A 25,110-nucleotide genomic window follows, 5' to 3' on the forward strand; every position below is an offset into this window, starting at 1 on the left:
GAGAAATCTTACATTTGAAACAATTAAAACAAAAGTTTATTTCTGTGTAAATACTACAGTTATGAGACTAATATATTTTTCAAAATAAACTTGTTTTAAAAAAATTAAACTATCTAAATATACAGGCCTTTCAAAGGGAACAAGATATTACTGTCTAGTACTTCAACTAAGTATAATCAAATTGACACTACTGTCAAAACAATTTTAACAGTAGTCAAAATCTATGCTTAATGAATATATACATTAAATCTTTAATCCTAAATGTAGTGTATTTGACAAGTATCACATGATAGTTCTTAGTTATGATTCAATGTAACATACTATGTTACAATGAATTTATAATGCTATACATGTATTATTTATTTGTCTTTCTAATTTGTCTTTAATTTTCTCCTCTAATTCTACTCAAATTTTAATAATGCCTCCCCTTTTGAATCATTTACTTTTTCTTAAACTATCTAATGAGTTTTTTATCTTTGTTTTATTCTTAAGCTTTAAAAATTATATGAGCTTATTTATTACCCAAATGACTCCAAGTAATACTCTCTTTAAACAAAAAAACAGAAAAGATGAAGATTCTCTGAGTCAGGAACACAGTAGCCTATGTCTATAATCCCAGCAACTCAGAAAGCTGAGGAAGGAGGATGACAAGTTCCAGGCCATCCTGGGCAATTAAGTGAGAACCTGTCTTAAAAAAAAAAAAAAAAGTGGGGGACTGGGGATGTATTCAGTGAAAAAGCACCTCTGGGATCAATCTTTAGTACAAAAAAAAGAGATAATTTTCAGGTAGCATTGTGTCATCTAGCAACACCACTGGCCACCCTTCTCAACACAGAGCAGCAATAAAAGTTCCTTCCCCTGTTTCTTTAGTATTCTAGTATAAAAAACCTTTTCTTGGGGCTGGGGAGATAGCTCAGTCAGTAGAGTGCTTGCCTTATAAGCACAAGACCCTGGGTTTGATCCCCAGCACCAAAAAAAAAAAAAAAAAAAAAAAAAAAAAAACTTTTCTTCATCATGTACCTATTAATTATAAACCCAAAAACATAAATAACAAATATACTGTCTACTATGGACATGAGTAAAATACTGGTAATTTTTTTTTTATTTCTCTAATACATGAAAAGAGATAGCCCTAGATTTTTGTAAGTATGTGACAGAAATTCTAAATTTTTGAGATCACATTTTAGAATACCTTGTTTACTGCTAGAAAACAATTATAAGCAGATATAAAAGTATTTAGAGTCAAAAGTGTGTAAGAGAACAACACAATATAAACATAACATGGAATGAAAGATACTATGAACTTTTCTAAAACAGGAAGGGGAAACCAACACATCAAAGGGAATAATTCACAAAATAAACATTTAAATATACAAATTCCATTAACAAAGAGGTACCTGAATAAAAGATGGTTCTTTCAGTTAAAAATAAAATATGATCAGTGACATTCTCAATGTACAAGGATCACCCATACCAAGGCAAACCAGAAACTAAAATTCAAGACTGAAATAATAGATACAAAGTCAGTTAATGAAGAATGGACATGGATAGGTCACAATTGCTGGAAGTATGTCTATCCTTAAATATTGAAACCAAGAGAGGACATATGAAAATGTAGCCTGGTACATGTACTAAAAGATTTAAAAAAAAAAAAAACTACGACAAGATTGAAAGACAAATATATAAGATGCATTTAGCTTGATAAACCATTACCATTTGTGATCATAAGTTCAATGATTTGCACTCAACAATAAAATACAAAGTTGTTCACATTGAAATATATTTAAATCCAAACATATACTACTTAGTTGAAACAAGCCAAATACAAACTGAGAAACAGAGCGGAGCTGATGGCACACATCTGGAATCCCAGCAGCACAGGAGGATTGAAAGTACAAGGCCCACTCTCAGCAACTTAGGGAGGCTGAGATAGCAAGTCAGTGAGATAGCAAGACCCTGTCTCAAAATAAAACTATGAAATGGACTGGGGATGGGGCTCAATTGTTGAATGCCCCTGGGTTCAAAAAACAAACTGAAAAACAGAATTAAAGATAAAAGCATGGACAAAAATATATTTACAAAAACAAACAAAACAGTCACTATAATCTACTATGAGATAAAGTAAAATGCAATGCACAAAGTTTAAACTGAAAGTTTCAACACAGGATAAAGGACATGGCAACCGAATTTAAATGCTACCTCCTCAGAGAACACGCAACCTGATTTCCCTATCACTATCTCCCACTTCTCCCTACTTTATATTGACATACCACACATACTGCCAAACATACTTTATCTGTTTATTTCTTTGTTGTTCATTTCCCCTAACTAGATTGTGCACACCATATAATCAGATTGGTTTAAAAAAAGACCTGATAAGATTGTTTAAGTAATATAACTAATGAATTCAAATTAATGTATGTATGTCAAGCATGATATTCCACAACTAAGAGAGGTACTTTACTTTTAATTGTTATTAGGCCATTAAAAAATAATAACCTAATATTATACCAATTTTTAAATTATACATTATAGTTAATTCAATAAAATAATTATTCTATGTAGTATCTCACCACCACAAAACATAATCAGAAAATGGTAACAAACATAATGATAGGGAAAATATGCTCATTTGGACAAAAGCACTGCACCACTCTTCTGAATAACTATTAGGTAAAACTATAATAATAATAATAAACTTTTCAGAAAATGAGTAAAATGAGAAAATTTTTATACCTAAGACCTGTCCAAACTATGGTTATCATTATTTCATGATCTCAATAACAGATATCATTCCAAAAGGTAAAAACAAAACAAAAAAAAAGAAATGATAGTAAATATGTGAAACACAGTAACAATGCTATCAGTAATTAGGACGGAATGTGATATGGATGCTGTGAAGACATCCAGCAGACAGACATGACCTAGGCTATAGATCCAGGGACAAACTTTTCCTTTCGTAAGGAAATGCCATAGGATCATCAAATAATGAGACAATAAAACATATACACATTTATATTTGTACAGGAAGCATATGGAAAAGGGGCAGGAAACAGTTATTCATACATCTTAAGAGAGTATCAATTGGCCCTACAGAGTTTGCAGATATGCACATAACAAGGTACATATTAGGAAGTTTACTGCACATGGTTTGTGATGATGAAGTTTGGGAAGAACTAAATGCCTTAAAAAGGATTATTAAATATACAATTACATATCTATATTATGGAATATTATGGAGTCATTAAAATTAATGGAATAGATCAATATATATATATACTGCTCAGGAATCTGTTTAAGGCTGACTTACATGTAGCAACTTACTGCCATCGCTTCTAAAAGTCTATAAGGTGATGTCATTATGACATTAAGATTTAATATTACATATAATTATATATAATTCTGTAAAGTCCTCAATTAAAAAACTGAACTTTCAAACTGGAGTCATATAGATATGTTTGGAAGGAGCATGTCTTCAAGGCCATAGCAAAACATGAAGGCAGCACTAAAGTTAATTGGTATAAAGTCATAGAGTATGAGAATAGAGAACAGGGCAATTTGGCAAGAGCACTAATTGATTGGAGAGTAAAGCAGATTTCAGAGTCAATATATTTAAGCACATGATATAATGTTAGGGACTAAGTATGGAAAAGAATATACACTGTCCTTGGGAACAAAGAAAAGGAAGCAATGAAAGTTAGTGCAACATAAGTAATTTTTAAAACAGTGTAATATAATTTACTTAGTTATGTGTTTTTGCTGTCTGTCCCTGACTAGAATGAGAGCTCTGTAAAGCAAAGGTTTTGTCTTTTTTTTATCTGTTTTGTTGTATTCCAAATGCTAATAGCAATGTCAGCCACTTGATAAATCAACAGAGACTAATTGACTGAATACAGAAAGGAGAAAAGAAAAACAGAAGGGAAGAAGGGTGGGCCATATTAGAGTAGGTTCAGGGACCTGAGATGGGGGCAAAGGGAGGGCAGGGAAATGAATAGAAAAGGTTCTCCAGAAAGGAGAAAATTTTACCTGAGATTAAAGAACAAGATTAAATTAAGTGAGTGTATTTAAGTGTGAATGAATGTTTTCTGGTCTGACTCAAAGGAAATACTGCTTAGATGATGCTACGCTGTGAGCACTGGAATTGATTTAAGTTAAAAAATATATTTTTATTTTGTATTTAATGCCTGTGTGGAGTATCTATGGTGAAGAAATGCAGCATACATGGGTCCAGAAATTAGTAAATCAATCAACAGTAGAAAGATCTGAGAATCCTCTGACAAAAACTAAGAATGAGGGAAAGAGAGACCAGTGAACACTGAGGAGGGTGACTGGAGAAGGCATTCTAAAAAGGAAGAACACTTCAGGAAGAAAGGTACCTACCATACCAGATCTCTAGTAAGAAAACATTTGTAAGTACACTCACTGGATCTAGCTACACAGAGATCACACTTTCACTGGAGCAGAGGAGGTAGAAACCAGGCTATGGTGGGATTGAGGGAGGGAGGGAAAGGAGAGCTTAGCATTTCTAGAAAATAGAGAGGGTTTCTGAGGCCCGATCCTGGATGATGGCAAGAGATTTAGCTGGTTCCATCTGTGAGTGCCTCTAGTTATAACACAAGAACTGAGTTTTTGAAGTAGTAAACCTAAGCTTCGTTTGTGGAGGAGAAAAGACTGCTGCAGACGCAGAGGGAAGACACAGGAACTGCACAGTGCATGTCAGCTTCTTCCATAGGCTTTTGGATATTTAAAAAAAATAAAGGAACTTGAATAATAAAACACTGCAAGATAACTTATCAACACCAATAGGTCAGGCGGAGGCTTGTCTGCTTATTTTTTGAATTTGAAAGGAAAAGAAAAACAGCTCTAAAAAGCAGAGCAAGGTTGTTCACTGAACCATAGGAAGTGCTTTTAATTTTTCTCACCACAGTTGTATTCAAATTTTTAAATATTCTGTGCTTTTGGTTGTTCTAAGACAATATTTGTGAAGGTATATAAATATTTATGATGATACTCAAAATAATTCACTTCAAATAATATGGACTATCAACACCTAAAATTTATGATTTATTAATTACTGATATTTATTCATTTATGTAATGAAAAATTACCACAGAATTTTTATTACTACCATTTCTTATTCCATTTTTTTCCATTCCTTTAAGTCATCTGCCTTCATTCTGCAGCTGTCTACATAGATCCATTCTTCCCACAACAGTCAGTAAATATATATCTAATGAAGAGTAAATTTTAAGCAATAGTATATGATTTCAAATGAGCACAAAATCAATATTATTTGTTATAAAGTTTGCAAAAAATTATCCAGAAATTTCACCTATACTACATAAAATATAAGTACATTGTTTTCACTTTAAAAATTAAATTTACTATTTTACAATATAATAATTTTGTGATTGAAGCTCCTAGAGATTCTTTTACAACTAAGTGCCAATTAGATGTGTGAATATGTAATCAGGAGAACTGTATATCAGCAAATCAAGACGCCTAAATTTGAGAAAACCTATTCAAGTCGGAACATTCCATAAATGCCTCTAATTAAAACCTAAAGTTTTTAAAATAAGTGTAATGCAAACAAGTACCTAAAATAATTGAAAATATCAACCCTGATGCACATTTTAAATTGGTACACACCACACCACCATGTTTTTTAATTTTTCACCAAACTTCTGAGATATTAAGTGGACATACACGAAGCAAAGACAATAAGATGAAATACATCTAAAGTATCTCAAATTATATTTGATTCAGAAAGAAGCTACTATATTGGAAGTTTTCTGGGATGTTATAATAGAAGAGATGGGAACTCATGCAGTGACATGACCACCCACAGAAATCTTTCTTATTTGAGACTGGAATGAATCCTCAAAAAATATTTCCAAAAGTACATCTAAAATAAATCTTTATTTTCCACTTACTCTCCTAAACATATTGCCATAGCCTTTGAAGTGAAAAACTTTTGGGTCAGTCAGGAGATACCACAGGCTCAAGTATAGCAATCATTCATATTGTGGCCTTCAGTACAACTTTACCTTCTGAAGATGGGGAGGATGGGACTATAGACACTGAAGGATATAAAGTGATATATTTGTTACAGAGACACAAATCACTGAATACTTTTTAGTCATTCAAAATTTATCACACTTCTAAATATACTGGAATATCATTTGGATAAATTCTTCTGATAAAGTTCCGATGTTAATCATTTGAAATATATCAGAGTTGAAAGCTTTCTTTAAATAAAACCCTAGCTACCTAATGTCTTCTGTATGCTACACTTTCTGTATTTTGGTCAATTGTTGATAAATTTGCATTTGTGTTTACTTATAATTACATGTATATGTAAATATTTACTTCTATCATTTTGTTGCTATTATTCTTATATGACACAAAGATATATATATATATCTATATATATATATTATATATATATATATAACTTATGCACTAGGCCCCATAAAGGTACCAAACAACTTATGCAATAGGCCCCATAAAGATACCACCAAATTCTCCTTTGTATCTCAGTGTTGCAGGAAAATACTGTCGATATCATTATATGCCCCACAATATTCCAAAACAAAAGAAATTAAAAATTTCGGAAAGTACTACATGAGAGGTTTTCAATATTTGTAATAATGGTAGAACAGCCTATTCTTGCAAAAATCAGTGTACTTTAATCAGCTAGATGACCATTTGTGAAATTTTAACCTACAAATCATATTATAAGAATATAATATTCCCAAGAATCCCACAATTTTATTAAATGTCCAGGTCTTTAGTGAATTAGGATAAGAAACATTACTGATTTCACTTGGGAACCATGGAAAATTTATAATATGCTCTTTTTAATAGCTTTTATACAAGGAAGTTCCAGACTAAATAAAAATCTCTCATTGAATAGTCCTAGGGTATAAATCATCTGTTACCGTTCTTCTTGTAACCTAAAATAGTCTTCTTTGTCAAAAGTTCAGAAGATTACTACATTTTATCATTTATTGAAAGAACCTGACAATCATTTTAAACATATGGTTAAATGGTATTATAAAAGTGAAAGTGAGGAATCCTCCCACAAACCTCTTTATTGAGTCCACTGAGGACTAAACATTTCTGATTTTTTTATTTTTTTTTATTTTTTAATTTTTTTTGGTACTGGGAATTCAACCCAGGGCCACCTAACCTCTGAGTCACATCCCCAGCACTTTTTTGTATTTATTTAGAGACAAGGTCTTGCTGAGTTGCTTAGGGTAACCCATCCCTAAGTTGCTGAACTCACAATCCTCCTACCTCAGCCTCCATGCCACTGGTATTACAGGTGTGAGCCACCATGCCTGGCAAATATTTCTAACTTCTCTTACACCTTGAACTGATATAACACAGATTTATTAGTGGTAAATGAATTTGAAAATCAAACTGTAAACATGAACTTCAATTTTCATGCATGCATGACTATATTTTTTTTAACCTTTAATTTAAAGTAGAACCATAGTCTAGCCTCTAGAATCTGTTTCATTCATTCCAGTGTCAACTATCTCTCAGGTACTGAGAGGTCCAAAGGTTATAGTGTTGAACAGAAGTGACTGAAATACTGCACTCAAGAAGTTCCCCGGGACAGCCCAGGTCACCTGCAGTTGGCATGGCCACTCACACACACACACACACACACACACACACACACACACACACTCTCTCTCTCTCTCTCTTCTTTATCCATATTATTATGAATAATAAGGTTGATTCTATATCGACTATTGTGACTAATGCTTCAATGAACATAGGAATATAAATATCTCTTCTATACACTGACTTCATATCATTTTGAGTATTTTATTTAAGTTGTTTAACATTTTGATATGTATCCTAAATTATTTTCTATTTCATTACATAATTTTGTTTTTATTATTTTATAACATTTTGATTTATTTTAGATAAAATTAATTTTAAATTAATAAAAATAATTTATGATTTTAAAGTATTTACCTTCATTTACCTTTTCAATGAAAATAAATCAAATTCTGTCCATTTTGAATAAATTATATTTTAATCCTTTAACAGATTATTGTCACCACAGTAAAAGGAGAAATGAGAAATTACATGACAACCTCAACTGCCACACTCTAATTTGTGATTCTACTGAAATGAAGGCAATAACAAATAAATTTCTTAATATAAAATTCAAAACTTTATAAACTACATGTTTATTATTCATCCAAGTATCACCAGCCCATCTATACTTTAGACAAGCAAAAACACCATATTTTTCAATTTTGTCCTTATAAAACTATATTTATTAAAGTAGGATGATAGAACATTACTTAATACTTTTGCTTCATAGCTTTAAAATATTTATACATATGACCTGTGGCCTTTATTTATACTCTTGCTTGAGTTGAACTACTCTTTATTTATACTTCTGCTTGAGTCCAAGCAAAGGTGATAGCTGGTGAAGCTACATTAGGGTCCTGCAAGTTTCGTGCCTCGTAAAAGAAACCACTGGCCTGATCACCATGGAAATGAAGCTCCCTTGAAGCAGAGAAGATGACAACTTCTCCTATTCTGTATATATTTTGAAGGTGAAACTAATTATTAATAGATTTGATATGATGTAGGAGAAAAATGAGAAATCAATGATTCAATATTTTTGGTTAGAAAAATTAAATAGGCAAAATTTTCACTTACCGATACCTATTTGGCTATTTATCAAAAGTATCCCTCTCTCTTCTCTAAAACTAGAAGAAACCATTATCACTAGAGGTGAAAACCAGCACCAAGCTAGATCTGCACAAACAAACCTTACTTTCCATTATGATCCCCCATATATTTATCTTCTCACTATTTAACACCCCTAGACAACTAAGTCCCTTTGTGTTTGTCTTATAAATTCCTCAGAATTTATTAGATTTTGTTGACTGTATATAAACCTCTGGTTCTAACCACTTCTTTAGGTCTTTATTTCCTTTCTGTGAAGGCTTCTGTGCACATAAAATAGAAATATTAACAACATATAAAATTCATATGCCTTTCTTAATGTTAATCTTTCATCAGTTTTTTACCCCAGCCATATAACATAATATGTATATAGTTATTGATATTTGGATGGACCTATATCTTCAAATACTAATATTGAAATTTTAAGCACTGATCCAAACTGCAAATGTTGAACAGACATTAACATTTTTAGGATTAATCACATGAATGTTCTAGGAAACCAGTTAGCAAACCTGTTTTTAAAGACTATTAAATTAAAGGTTAACCATGCAAATATGGTATAACACATGTTTTTATTATTATTAAAGCACTCAAGATAGCACTAAAAATATACTGAATTAAAGAAACAAAAGGAGGTATCCAATATAGTTAAGACATACTGATTGAGATTAGGTTATATAAAAACCAAAGTATTTCAAAATTCATAAACTTCCATAATGGAGAGCCAGGATAGCAGAGTTCATATTCAACTGTAAGTGCATGACTGCAGAAAGTCTTTTTCACACTATTTCTCCACGGTCCCTGAATTCAAAGTAGTGCATGCAACACTAATGTTCTCAGTTTAGTGCATATACAGCATACACTGCATCCCCACTAGAAGAAAAGCGCCTCAATTCCTAATCATTTCAATAGGCTCTAATGTAATATTTCCTACATTGGAAATCACGGGCACTTTATTTAAGGAAGTCAGTCTGGCCAAGTAAGCTCTGTGTAGTGCAGCCTGCACAGACGTCAGTTCAAAGGATCAGATGTCAAAGTGCTCCCTCTAATGTCCCTTAATCATCACTCCGATTAGTGCCTGAATAGGACTGTGATTAAAAACGCTGCTGCCATTGTCTACCTATTCAGGCGTCTAGCATTCTACGTGGGTTCCACCGATTAGTGTCTGAATAGGGGACCGATTAGAAAGACAGCTGCCATTGTATGCCCATTCTGGAAAACAGCAAAACTCGCATATTTATTTGCTATGAGCACCAAATAAATGTTTTGCAAAGGTAAAATATACCATTAGGCTCTACAGACAATTTAGCTGATTTCTTTTGTTCAGAGCACTCTATTTTCCCATATGCAAAGATATTTCTTATTTGCAAATACAGTAATATGCTTCATTAATATCTTTTAAAATATACATATTCTGTTTTTGTAGACATAGTCTTAACACACATCTGCTTTATTATATAGCACTTATTGACCTACAATACATCATACAATTCCAGTTTAATATTTATGATTATGCAAAGAATTTCTGTGTAAACAAATCAAATCAATTTGGTTCCAGATCTTTTGGATTCCATCTCAATATTCTTGAATGTTATGAAGTCTATACGAACAACTTTCTCTCCCAAGAGAAATCTTCAGGTAGACATTGAGAGTAAATATTTCTCCCAAGAGAAGTACATTTCAGGTTAGCACTTAGTAGCCCCTCAGTAATGCACGTAAGAGAGGCTCATCTACAGTAGAATTTCCTAAAACAATATAGAGCCCCGGCCCATGATGACAAATGGCCAAGACCAGGGCATCACATTGTCGCTTTATGGAAAAGGCAGAAGTTTAGCAAAATATCACAAGAAAATAAGTCACTCCAACTTTATGTGTATGAGGCACTGTTCAAAAACACTAGCGGTTCTTTTGTGCTCTCTTTCTCTCTCTCACCATCTCTGCATGTCTGTGTGTATGTTTGTTCAAGCATAGGTGCATGAAGACACAATTCACTGCTAGGAAATTTCTGGGCAACAAAGGAAAGGCTGTTTTCCACTAGCATCTTTGGTGACATTTTGTTCATTATAATTAAATATTCTTTCCATTATGCTCTTCTGTATCCATTGCCATGCTGGACCTACATATACAGAAGCAGAAACACACCTGGGAGCAACTATCCCATCAATGCTAAAACTGATAAGCAGAAACAAAAAGGATTATATACATGCAAGAATCAGTTTTAGGCAGAGTATGCACATTGTCTCATTTAATGTATCAGGTAGATGATACAATTATCTTCATTTACAGATGAGGAAAGGGAGGCAGAAAAGAGATTAAGAAATTTACTCAAGGTCACACAGCTAACGAAGGGCAAAACCAATAACTGAAGCCAAGCAAGTCTGTCTCTAGAGCTTATACACCTGACCAACCTTTTGCTGTTTGTTTACCTCTTCTCTTTCTATTGTATTCCTTCATAAAAACCTAACTTGAAGGAGAAGAGAGTTGGAAAGGGAAAGTTTTCTCCCTTTTGCAAATATAGTTACTTGAAATACACCTTTCCTAGGAGAAAGCTTTCTCCAGTTCATTGTAAACCCTGACTACAAGATCATACACTCATAACAATAAATTTGATTTAAAGAAAAGAAAAAAAAACATCACTTGATCATTATAGAAAATTCATATGGACGAAGAGCAAAATAAAAGTAGCAGGACTGATGGCTGACATCTGCAAATGTGTTTAATTTGTGTATTACATGGATGTGGAGAAAGTTGTGATCAGTCTCATATAAATAATGAAAGCCAAGCTTTTCTGTACAGCTTCAGGAAATCAAGTTAGCACTTTCCTTCTTTTTAGTCAGTTACCATTTTATTACAAGTATCTTCCTGGATAATAAATCTCTGGCAACACCTTTCTATGTATGCGAAATGAAGCACCAAGGAAACACACTTCCAAAGAAGGAACACAACATTTGGTAAAACCTCTAAATTAGAGCATGTGTCAAACAAGGAATATGCCTTCTTAGTGAGATAACATGTGCTTATCTTAATGAACTGACCAGACAATAAAACTTTTTAAAAAAACATAATTATTGGTCATCATCATCATCCCTACTCCCTGATGACCTCCCTCAGACTCTGCAAAGTCAGCCACGTGTTCAACGACATTTTGTTCAATATACTCCCTCATAGGTCTTCCCGGTAAATGTTTTCCACTCTGGTGGAAATACATGTTTTCCTCTCTTCCTTTTCCTTTCTTTGTTTTTTTTGTTTTGTTTTCTTTTGTTTTGTTTTGCTTTGTTTAAAGAGCCTCCCTAAAGGTTGCTGAGGCTGGTTTTGAACTTTTGATCCTCCTACCTCAGCCTCCAAAGCTGCTGAGATTATAGGCATGCACCACTGGGTCCAGCCCTTCATCTTTATTTTTAACTTAAGTTCTGCTTCCTTGGGGAGACTACTCTTGAATCCTGACACTTCAGTTGGATTGACAAGACCTAATTATGAACACCAATTTAATGTCTGTGAGTAACTAAGTTGTCAGAGCAACATCAGTCTTTATCCTTTCTCTATCACTTATCACAGTGGCTGGTACATATTCTGTATTGGGTATTTGGTAACTAATTGTTTTTACAATTCAGATTCAAGTCAATTCTTAGTGTGTCAACTTTTTTAAAAGGTAGAAAAATTTGTCTGTAGTAGTGTCACAAAAATATCAGAAAGGATGATGCAACAAATTAATTTTTAGAGAGTTTATTGCTGTACAAATAACTTCTTTCCAGCAATTGAGTTAATGCTGCAAAATATTCAAGAGATGCTCTTCTGAGTTCAAACTTCATATATTGACAATAGAAACAAATCAATAACTTATTTTAATTGCTGCTTCAGGAAATACTTCTTTATTCTTAAAGGAGTCTAGGTGGGTGTCAGTCAATAAGATTTATGACACAAAAAATTTTCAAAAAGAATATCAAGATAAATTTTATATATGTGTAAACTATTTGTAGAGTTAGTAGTACTAGCTTTATCAACTATAAGATATTTGACACTAAATAATTAATCTATCTTCTCTAAAGCTTCATACAATATTCCCCATTAATAAAAAGAAATAATAATCATAATTAGTAAAATAACAACAGTAATTCTCCTTCACCAGAATGTAAGTTCCATAAGAATATAGCTGTAGTCTTAGCACGAAGAACAGTGTCTGGCATACACCAAAAATTTAATATCTATTCCCTTCAATCAGTTATTATTTACTGAGTACTTAAGACATGCCTGGCACTGATCCAGGTATCAAAGACACAGCTGTGAACAAAACAGGTCTCATAGACCTTACATTATAATAGGGAGAGACTAAACTAATGATTAAAATATGAAACTGTACATTAGATGACAATTGTTCTTTTTTTAAAAAGGAGAATAAGGAGTAAATGCATGAGATAGAATTTGTTCCAGAGAGCTTTTGGTCAGTTGGTTTAATTATCATTGTGAAGGGGTGAGCTCAGGGTCTGACACCCTCCTGGTTTTCATCATCTTAACCATGGCCATTCTCAGAGTATGGCATTGTGTCACACAGCTGGATCCTGCCTCACGTTAGTTCCTAAATCTTAAAACATCAGAAAAAGTAAGTTAACTGTATTTATGTCTCAGGATAGAGATGGAAAAAAAAAAAAACAGATAAATAACTGAATTATAAGACAAAATCTAAATGAAGCATTTTCTATCAAATACCCTAAGACACTCTGTACACATATGTCATAAATTCATTAGAAAGGAGAAATGCAAGTATTTATAGATCATGAACATTTATGTCACTTATGCTTGTATAATTTACTAGCAGAATTTGGTACATGTAGGGTTTGTCTCAAATCAAGATGACACAAGCAAATGGACCTGCCTATGCAAATGTTTATCAATTTTGAGTTAAATTAATTCACAAAAGGACTATAATATATTTGAGAAATCCTAAAAATAATGTTATTCAGATTCACAGAAAAAATTTCTTATTTATTCTAGAAGTAGCAAGAGGAAATTATTTTGTCCAAATTGAACTGTAATTTGTAATTAGCATGACCATTGTTCACAGATGTCTTTTTGTTTTTAATAGGTTGCCTTTTCATGTATTTCTAGTTCTATGATACACCCTCACATCTACCTAGAACATCATCAAAAATTGGCAAATATCTACTTTAACCAAAATGTTTTCTACACTCTCATAATATATGCTTTATTTTATAGAGTCAAAAACAACATAGATCATGACATCATTTTTATATACTATAAAAGAACAACAAAAAGTGTTGTGAATTAAACCAATACAATGCTTTCCTATCACATCAACTACAAGATGAATCTTAATTCCTAATACTAGAAATGTTTAATTGGGATAAAATATGCATCTTAGAATAGATGTCATAAATATGACAAGTTCCACTATGCCATACTAACTCATGTGTCTATGTAAAAAAATCAAATGACTTAAAAATAGGAAATGAATGCATCTCACAGTTTTAAATTTCAGTCTTCTTTTTCACTATATTAGATAAAATACAGTATTGTTGATAATTTTAGGATCAAGAATATTCCCAAGGTTTCTTGCCTGAGTGACAATGTGATTACTGATACTACCAACACAGCAAAGGCAAAGACAGGTAGGACTGGGCTTGAATAATTTGACTTCATACATGGTCCAAAACAATATCTAGGTGGAACTATCTTAATAAGAATCTTTATAAAAACATGATCTGAGAGGGAGATACTAGTTTAGCTGTTCATAGGTACGGGGGATGGTCACTAAAAGTATGGCAATAAATGAGATTCTCAAAAGAAGCATAACCAAGATTACTTCATATATCCTTTTTGAAATTAACAAATGGGCTTTAAAACTTCTACCAAAAATGTGCTCACAGATGAGGTTTACTCCTACTTAAAAATAAATATTATTTATGTTTTAGAATTCATACAGTGAAGACCATACCTCAATTTCAAAATGGCAAGTTCTACATAGGCCTAAAGGAATACACACAAGGTTTTAACCTCGGTATTCCTATTCTGCTTAAAGTTTTTATTCTGTTGGCAGGATATGGAGATAGTCACATTTCACAGTGTATTTTCCCCTGAAATTTTAAACTTGCATTTTCTTTAAATGTCAATCCTAATACACACAAAAAAGTTAATTAGTAAATTTACAAGTTGTAATTTCTATCATTTGTTCAAGCTAAGGAAGACACTGCCCATCAATTATCACTTAACATATACTTATTCAAAACGAATTTTCATTTTTCAAATTAATTGCACGGTTCTCAAAAAATGGAATAATAATCTTTTAAACATAAGCACTAAAACCATCCCAGGCCAATGGTTCCAAAACCTTTATTAATGCATACCATGTGGTAAGGTAAATGGAAAGTTAATACGATGACAAGGGAGGCCCATGCGGCCAGCCCACTTAGTTCTTCAGTCACCTGTGCCACCCAAACCCATCTGGGCTCCTACTGCAATTTGTCAATTATTACTCAAGATTAAATGCTCATGGAGACATTCCTGGGTCTTGAGGCTATATGATACTCCCAGGACAATGGAAGTTCTTTGCTTTATAGTCATTCTTGGGGTCAGTAATAAAGTGAGGTAAGTGAGGTACTCATGGCACAATATTTAATTTGGCACTGCATGTCAGTGTCATGTAAAGACTGACCCAGCTTCCCAACCTGGGGTTCCTAAGGGCTTCACTGCCAGGATCATTCTTTCTATAATAAATACCTCCCACTCCAAATGGGAACTTACACAGCTCTCTCCCCATACCACAACAGCCCCCATCTTAGAACTTGCTGGATGGAGGACAGGAAATTATCATCAGTCCTATAAAATTCAAACTCAGACTCAGGCTGTATTGGTTAGAGATAGTTTTACTAAAATCCTCCCATTCCTCTCAGAAATTTACACCTATTAGGCAATGAGGTCATTAGGTTTTCCTTTCATGAAGAAAGGATCCAACTACAAAAATAGTAGAGACAAAGGGTATTTCTCCTGGGCTTAGGATTTCATGTCAAGGTTTCAGACAGTAAAAACTTGACAGCAGGTGATTTACAGTGAATTTAGAGGGAAATAAGTAATGAGATGAAAGCAATTTTTCCACTTTTATTCTTCCCACCTAGAATATATCACATACAGTCCTTACTAGACAATATATCACAGGAAAAAAATACTTAAGCATAGAGAGACAAGAAAGGACCAAAACACGAAAGAAGGAACCAGAGACGCTGGTAAAACATAAAGAAACAGATCAGTGCAAAGTTTCTCAAGGTGTTCACAGAGGCAAATATCAGTTAGGTATGTGGAAAGCTCACAATGGAGAATCTGTGACTCACAAACTAGCTGAAGCCCTGAGGGAGATGACTGAACCATGAAGTTTCCTGAGTTTCAGTGTTGAGCAGAACATCAGAATGATCATCATATGCTCAAAGTGCCTTCGAAGTGGCAGAGAGGTGGAGAACAGGAAGGGATCTAGTAAATGGAAATGAAGAACAATTCCAATGCCCCTATGATGGTTATTAGTGGAAAGATGAAGAATTAACTGGACCCACCTTACCTATCACACTTGCCACCAAAGCTGGTTAATCTCAAATATCAACCCAGAGAAATGAGAGATGGTTTGGAGGGGAAAGCAGAGAAAAAAGAACTCTACAAGTGACAAGAGATGCAGTTTTCATTCCCAGAGACTGCTTAAAATAGAAATTAATTTCAGTTAGTGGTAAATATAAGAAGTTACACACATGCCTGAGTTTCTAATCAGATATTTGTAATCTCTACACAAACACAGCATTTTTACCTATTGAAAAAGGTATTAAGCTGCAAAGAACCTTGGTTATGAGGTCTTTTTTCCCCCCCAGAAACTCAGGCACTGAATCTATTTTTGGAAAAATGCTATTGTCAACAATACAGAAAGCAAACTCAAGTTGAGAAACTATTTTAAAATAAGGTGTAAAAATAGGTAATGTTAGAACAAGGAATGCTTTCTTACTGTGAATCTGGTCAATTTTGGAGATTAAACATAGAAATTTATACTGTAGATTTGAGATACCAATTCTAGGAACTTTCTGTATTAAATTTAACAGAGTTGAGTAGCTGGCTCTCTAAGCAAGAGTGTATGAAACTAAGTGGTAACCTTATTAACTAAGTGGATTCCATCCCATGTTGGCCATGTAAACTTGAGAAGGAAAAATGGACTCAGAAGACAAGGCAAACCTTAAGGATAGGTTCCAAAAGTATAAAAATTAACTGTATTAGCCAGACACTGTGGTGCCTGCCTATAGTTCCAGCCACATGGGACCAGTAACTTACCAAGGCCATAAGCAGCTCAGTGAGACCAGGTATTACAGTTTAAATGAGATATCCCGGAAAAGGTCACGTGTGAGACAATGCAAGAAGGTCTGGAGGAGAAATAATCGGGTTGTAATAGTCTTAACCCAATCAGCGAATTAATCCCCTGACTGGGATTAACTGAGGGTAACTGAAGTGGTAGGGGTGTGGCTGGAGGAGGGAGTAATTGGGGCGCGGCTTTAGGGTAGGGCAAGTGGCATCCTCTCTCTCTCCTTCCTGACTACCATGTGAGCTGCTTCCCTCTGCTATACTCTTCTGCTGTGATGTTCAGCCTCACCTCAAGCACCCTGAGGAATGAAGCTGGCTATCTAGGATGGAGACCTCTAAAACTGTGAGCCATGTCTCAAAATAAAAATTAAAAGACAGGGATGTAAGTTCAGTGGTAAAGTGCCCTTGGGTTCAATCCCCAGCACTAAAAAAATTTTAAAGACAACTGCATTAGGAATACAGGAAATGATACATTAGGAAAAACTATATTAACCTTTTCTTTCTTGTAGGAACTCTCCCACTTTGCTCTTGGGGTTCTCATCTGATCTTTGTGGTACTTCCTAGCCAAATCCTCATCTCCACTGCCCTTTCTACGCTTGGTTCAGTGTAATGTTGAGCTGCATGAGAGGTATGCCTCTAAAATCCTGATTTATTTTCATTTATTTTTTAATATTATTTATCATAATTACTGAATCTTTTCATAGCCCCTTACATTCTGGACCTGAGGCTGGTGTCAGATGCTGCACCCTAATTCCTGCCCTAACCCCCAAGGCCTGACCTCTGCCCTCTTCCCATTCTACACACTTGGAAATTCTACCCATAGGCATTTAATCATCCTCATATATCCTGGTGTTTCAAAATTCTTCATCTCTGTCTTTGCTACTTTACTGAATTATGACTTTTGCCAAACAGGATGACCCAAAAGCACAAGAACCTCAAAAGACCCAAAACTGAATTCATTATTTCTTCCTTAACTTACTCCATAAGCAGATAAATGCAAATGTAAAGTCAAGTCCCCAGTCACACTTATTTTACCTCCTAAAAAATAAAATCCTGCTTATTCTCTCTGGTACATACGTAGCTCCCCTGGTCTTTGTCATTTGTCTCCTAACTTGCTACACCAGTCTCAGAGTGCTGACCACCCATCTTTCTTGTTAACACATATTCCACCCTGACAGCCAGACTGATGCAGTCAAAGACAAATTTGGCTGGCACATTAGTAATTAAATTTCCTATATTGCTCTTCCTTTCAAATAGCACTATTATTATTTGTCGATATTTCTGTTTTCTTCAAAACAATGTGAGAACTTCTTGGTGAAGCCTATATCAGATCCAGCTTTATCCCATGCGATAAATGGCACAACACAGCACCTACAGTAAACAGGTAACAAATGCAGAAACAAACTAGTGACCAAGAGTGCAAACCACACAAGAAATAAACATGTACCAAAATCTATATTTTACTTAGTTATTTTCACTGTCTTCAAGGAAAAGATCAATGATTTATTTTCATTTCCTTATTTAAAGCATTCTCCTTAAAGAGCTTTCATGCTGTATCACATAGATTCAATCTGTACTTCTACCACTTGCGTACAAAAAATTGGATAGGTTTCCTAAGCTTTCCTGTGGCCCAGCTCCCTTACCTGAGTTGAGATAAAATAAAATACTTCACAAGAACTTGCTACAGAAGAAGCATTTAGAAATACAACAACATAATGCAAATTTCTAAAGTACGCTATGCTTTATTTTTTACATGAGCACCTACTATGTGTCATATATTCAGAATGATTTACCAAAATTATTAAAAATGTGTCTAATAACCTGTTGAATTTAGCTGCCTTTCCTTTATATTTTCGCCCAGGAAAAATTTTCTAATTCATCATGTTTTCCAGTCATCAAAAACTGCTCATGGAAAATGAATGCAAAATATTTATGTAATTAGGATGGTTCAACATTTTCAAAAATGGCAAAAATAAACAGCAGTTATGGAACACCTGCTTAAAAGATACTGGAAATAACTGCTTCGTGCTTCATTAACCAGTATAAACACATTTGCCAGTTTAAATCCCCTAATGAATTCAAAATTTCCAATTAGTACTAGAATAGTAAATGCCAAATGAAGAAATTTCTGGGCAAAAATTTCAAAATTATCATTCTTAGGGTACTTTTTGCTGGTCAAAAAGATGTTATTTGCTAAGAAGCCAATATTTTATTTATTAAAATCAAATTTGCATCTATTTTAATAAACAATTGTTATTATCAATTTTGTAGACCACTATTATGTTTGAATAGTATTCAATATAGTGCCTGAAATGCAGATTTTTCAAGCGCCAAAGAAAGAAAAAGAAGGAAGGAAGGCAAGTAGGGAGAGAGGACTGCACAAGCCTCAAGAAAATCTTCTCCAGGACTTTAAAGAAACCCACTCACAACCTTGCTGCTGCTATTTAGAGTGATAAATCAGTGACTATCTGAATCAAATAGGAAGACATTGCAAAAACAAAGCAAAATTTTCTTTAAAAATCAAGCAAAACAAAAATAAGTAAAGCTTTGCTTTCAAAGGTCAGGAAATTGGCTGAAAATGTGACTCGATCTTAAGAAATGATGTAAGATTACTTGTTCCAAATGTGACAAGCATTATAAACTGCATTTTCCTTAATGATCTCATAATCTTATTTGTCTTTTCTAAGAAGGTGAAGAGACACCCTGGAAAGCACATACTAGTCCAGATGACCAGAATTCCAGATTTGCCTACAACTAATTAATTTTAGAGTTTAAGTAAATCATTTAACATTTTTCAACTTGGTTTTATCATCAGTAAAATGAGGAAACAAATGAGTCATCCAATGGTTCATGGTTAAAATCAAATGCAATAATGCACAAGTACTCTGGGAACTACAAAGCACTACCTAGTAAGAAAATATGTGATCCTTATATGTAGAATATAAAGAATAGGTAAAAGAAGAGCTCTACTCATTTATTCATCTATCCATTTGCTCAATAGACACATAGTAAGCACCAGGCACTGTTGAGAAGCTGGGAACACAACTAAGGAAACAAAATAGCAAATGAACAAAACGCAAAACTTCTTGCCTACCAGACTTCATATTCTAGTGGAAAAAGACAATAAACAAACTATGAATAAAAAGTTATAATGAGTGCTGTGAAGAAAAATTAAGCAGTGAAGTCTAAGAAAAGCTGGGTAAAAAGGCAGGTTAGAGTTTTAAATAGTGTGGCCAAAGAAGGCTTGCTGTAATGATAATTGTGCAAAGGAAACTGAGCAATCCTTACATAGGCTAGAATATCCTGAAAGGATATAAGCACATAATTTTTAAAAGGATTCCTCATCTGGGTTAAGAATAGACTCCACTACAAAACGTACAAAAGAGAGTATGTACAAAGATCCATTGCAAGGCTATTGCAGTAAATCCAGGTGAGAGATGGTGGTGGTATCTAAGAAATGCGGGTGTTGGTGGAGGTGGTGAGAGGTCAGATTCTGAATATACTTGAAGCCATGGCTGATTAGTTAATTAGTTATGGAAAGTGAGAGAAATAAAGAAATCAAAGGCTTTAACATTTTGGTCTAAGTGAAAGGATAGATAGATAGAGAAGATTCCAAGAAACAGGTTTTGGAGGCAAGATCATAATTTGGATCTTTAACATACTATGTTTGAGATATTTATTAGGCATCCAAGAGGGGTTTCAGTAGGCATTTGGTTATAAAGTCAGAGATGGAAATGCAAGTTAGAAATAGAAATGCAGGAGTCATCTGTCTAAAGATGGTATTAAACTTAAAAATAAAGAATAAGATTGCCAAAGAAGGAAGAAGGGAAGAAAGATCAATTGAGATCTAAGCCATAGTTAATAGTGAGATGAGGAATAATAAAAAAGTCAAGAAGGATGGGCTGGGGTTGTGGCTTGGTGGAGTGCTTTCTTAGCACGTGTGAGGCACTAGGTTCTATTCTCAGCACCACACAAAATAAGTAAATAAATAAATAAAGATATTATATCCAACTACAACTAAAAATATTTAAAAAATAAAAAAGTCAAGAAGGAGCAAGACGGAGATGCCAGTGAAGTAAGAAGAAAACCAAAGAGTCTAGTGCACAGATAGCCAAGTGAAAAGAAGACTTCAGGGTGAAGAGAGTGCTGCTCTTTACCAATTTGAAGTTCATTTTGCCTAGAATCAAAGTTCAAGAGAGATTTGGGTGTATATACTTACTGAGCAAGTACTCTTCTGCAAAATCCACAGAGGAGGAGTAAAGCAGGTTAGAAGGGAGGGAAAGGTCGAGCCAAGGTCAGTGCCAATGCCAGATCCACAAAGGAAGGCTCTGGGGCACAGCTACACAGCTACCCAATTGGTCCTCAATTTTCAGTTGAATTATGTGTGTCTTGCTACAGATTTCTTTGGGTTTCACCCAGGTTTTTAAATCTGTAACCTTATATCTTGTCAAATTTGGAAGGCTTCCAGGCATTATTTCTGTTTTCATTCCTGCCCTCCTTTCCTTAAGATGATGGAGGAAGTCTGGGGTCTCTCCAAAGACCCCTCAGGTAGGAGACTGGTGCTCAGCTAGATAGAAGAGATGAAAGTCTTGTCTCCCTACTTGGCCTTCTGATACCACCACAGTAGAGGTATAGGGCATCTCATTAAATCATTAGTAGAAGTCTGGGTTCCCAACTCACCTTCAAAGGCATATCAGGGAAGGACCAGATTTTTTTTGGGGGGGGGTAGCATTTGACTGGAGCAGAACATGTGTGTGTGTATACCTGCTAGCATTTCCAGGCTTCCAGCTCCTTGGCTCTGAATATACATGGAAAAAAAGAAAATTCAAGGACTTGATTCTTCAGTTCCTGTATCCCTGGCTCATTTGCCTTCTACCTTTCAAAATCATCTTATCATTTACCTACAAAGGTCTTTGTTTCAATTTAGATGAGTGATTGTAAGACACAACTACAAAAATGCCTAAATTAAAAAATAAATATCTTCTTTTGGTGATAATTTCATTCAATTATTTATGCAAGCACAAAAAGGATAATAATGAAAATGAAAGGAGCAACATTCATTAAGTGCACTGAGAATAACTTTGAACCTTAGCTCCATCATTTTCCCTTTGGGAATGAACCTCTCTACTCTGTCAATAATAGGCTTAAAAGTGGTATATAACCAGAGCAATTAATATGATGTTACCAAATGAGATTATTTTACTACATATTTAAACCTTTCATTTTATTTTTCTACTAACAGTTGCTCATTGTAGAAAATATATGATATACAGAAATGCCAAGACAGCAAAGGTAATCACTGTTAATATTTTGGTATATTTTCTTTATTCTGTGTGGATTCACGCAAAGGCAAGTGTGTGAAAAAGTACACACAATCAGTACTGAATACAGTGATGTCTCGTGCCTTTTCCATTTAATATAGATTTGAGCTTTTATCCAGGTTATTAGCTATTTAAAAAATAATTGTAATGGTTACAAAATTTACTAGCAAATAGAACTGCTCTAACTTAACAAGACCCAATGGTTGGAAATTCAGTGTATTTTCCCCTACATTTTTCTCTACTGAATACAAATGGCTCAGATAATTCTCTTTCAACTTAATTAATCTTCACCTACATTCCTAGTTCTTTCCTTAGGATATATTACTAGAAGATGAATTACTAGGTGTGCTTGATAACTTAAAAATATTGTTATGGGCTCTCAAAATGACTTTCTCCAAAATTCATATGTTGAAATCCTAACCCCTCAGTACCTTAAAGTGTGACTGTATTTGAAGACAGTTTTTAAAGAAATAATTTAAATAATCTGAGCTCATTAGGATAGATATTAATTCAACATAACTAGTATCATTATAAGCAGAGGAAATTTAGACACAGGCACATACAGAGGGAAGACAGTGAAGACACAGGGAGCAGCTGCCTTCCACAAGTCCAGGAGAGAGACTTTAGAACAAATCAACATTTTGATCCCAGATTCCTAGTCTCCAGAATTGTAAAAACAAATTTCTATTCTTTATACCACCTAGACTATGGTACCTTATTACAGCATTCCTAGCAAATTAACACAGGTATTAAAGAACATTGTCAAAAATAACTTCATATTACTTTTCTAAAAATTTGTGCCAATATATGTTTGATGGAGAAGACCTATCTCACTGCTCCTTCACCAATAATATTTTAAAGATAGAAGAGTTAATTTGTAGGATCATATTATGGAATAAAAATAATTTCAATGAAATAATATAACAACAGTAACAATCAGAATAGAGGAAACCTATTTTTCTGAATAGAACTCTTAACATAAGTAGTTTGATGGCTTATGAATGGAAGGTCTCAGGAAACTTATCTAATTTCTCTGGATCATAGGTCTCACACATTTAAAATGAGAAATTGAAACTTGGTGGTCTTAAGGAGATGTTTGAAAATTGCATGGTTCTTTCCTCAATGCAGTTCAGTTGTTCACATCATTATGCAAGGTCATGGCATGTAGTGAGCCTATCACTTGATCTAATTCAGAACACACCAGTGTCCTTCCAAACACCCGTACTAGAAACCTAGTGGCAAAACTCATAGAAGTAGAACAAGAAAAACTAAATTCCAAACCAGGTCTGCTATTAAGTGGCTATGGGATCTTCTTATGCCATATTGTCTCTGTGTTTCTGTTTCTTTGTTGCTTTCAAAAACTCTGCTGAGTGGCCAGAGATAGAAAAATTAAAGACTTGATAAACATGCACACACACACACACACACACACACACAAACACACGTTCTCAATTCTCATCTTCAGAATGAAGAGAAAGAAAAAAACACTAAAATCATGAATGTTATAGAACATTATACACACAGTAAAAGAGTCAATGTCATGTAAGCTCATAATATTAATGGTCTCACTAATTAGTTTGGAAAAATCAATTTCAGGGAAATCCAGTAAAAAGGAAATGTCTTTCCAAATTTAAAGACTTACATATCCCACAAATGGTATTTTAAATTTTGTCTTTAAGGTTGTCCTTATAACCACTTATGACCTCACAGTCCCAGCTCTGTGGATAACTTCATAGGCTCAGTCAAGTAAAGTTCTAGCCATCAGAAACTTCAGAGTAATTCTTTTTGTTCCTGCTCCTCATCTGAGAATATCAGTTGTTTACACTGAATATTTTAAAGTTCATAAGTTTCACAAAAGAATATTTTCAAAGTTTGCAGAAGCCTATAACCACCATCAGTTAGACTATATCTGAAATAGAAACTCACATCATTGTTTTATTGCACAAAACAATTTTAGAACAAATAATAAAGATTTTTAGGAAAAGAAAATTTTGCACCAAACTAAATTCATATAATTTAAGTGTTTCAGAAGATTTTTTAAAACAGAAAAATTAAAGTTTTGATATTATTCAATTATAAAATATGTAAAATATGAAAAAGATCACAGCTGTATTTTACATATATTTTACTGTATTTCTAAGTATATGTAAATCTTGTCTTACAATGTGTAGAACGAGAAAATTTTCAGTAGGAAATCACGTTATCAGTTGTACTTACAAAGCAGTTCTTATCAGGGTTTCTCTTCCAATGTTTCTTGTCTAATTTCTTGGCAAAAGTAGAACGCAGTGTTGCATGATTTTGCATCCGAGGATTTAAAGCCAGGATGCTCTGAAGACAGCATAAAAATATATATAAGAATATGTAAATATGTTAGCATTAAAAAAAATCAAAATTTTATTTAGGAATCCTCCATCCGCCCCCCAAGAAAAGGTTCAACTAGAATATAAAACTTATTGATACACAAGAGAGAGAGAGGGAAAAAAAAAAAAACAGATTCCATGTGATCTAAACAAATTAGAAAATGATCCAAAATTAGAAAGAGGGTTTACAAAAACAAATTGAGAACTCTTATATTTGGCTTAACAAAAAAGGGCCTATGTGGGGAAATCCCAATAAAACAAAAATTCATAAGGAAAAAGTGAGAAGGAGCAAAATGTTTTCTGGAGAAAAACTAAATAAAATAGAAAATAACATTACTGGCATGAATTGATCAAGAGCTCAAAATACA

At 33.7% G+C, this 25,110-nt stretch overlaps 1 protein-coding gene across 5 annotated transcripts in view; it reads right to left on the reverse strand.

Annotated features, from left to right (window-relative positions):
• The window catches only part of DPYD (dihydropyrimidine dehydrogenase), an 845,662-nt gene that overhangs the window by 783,512 nt on the left and 37,040 nt on the right, over nucleotides 1-25,110 (reverse strand). For 4 of the 5 annotated variants that reach the window (XM_079105432.1, XM_079105430.1, XM_079105433.1 and 1 more), the window contains exon 2: nucleotides 24,600-24,710. The exons of the other annotated variant lie outside the window; for it this stretch is intronic. In XM_079105432.1, coding sequence (XP_078961558.1) covers nucleotides 24,600-24,710 — 111 coding nt within the window. The remainder of the gene's footprint in view (nucleotides 1-24,599; nucleotides 24,711-25,110) is intronic. 5 annotated transcript variants of the gene reach the window in all.

The sequence above is a fragment of the Sciurus vulgaris genome (assembly GCF_902686455.1).
Source record: "Sciurus vulgaris genome assembly, chromosome: 1".
NCBI classification, from domain to species: Eukaryota; Metazoa; Chordata; class Mammalia; order Rodentia; family Sciuridae; genus Sciurus; species Sciurus vulgaris.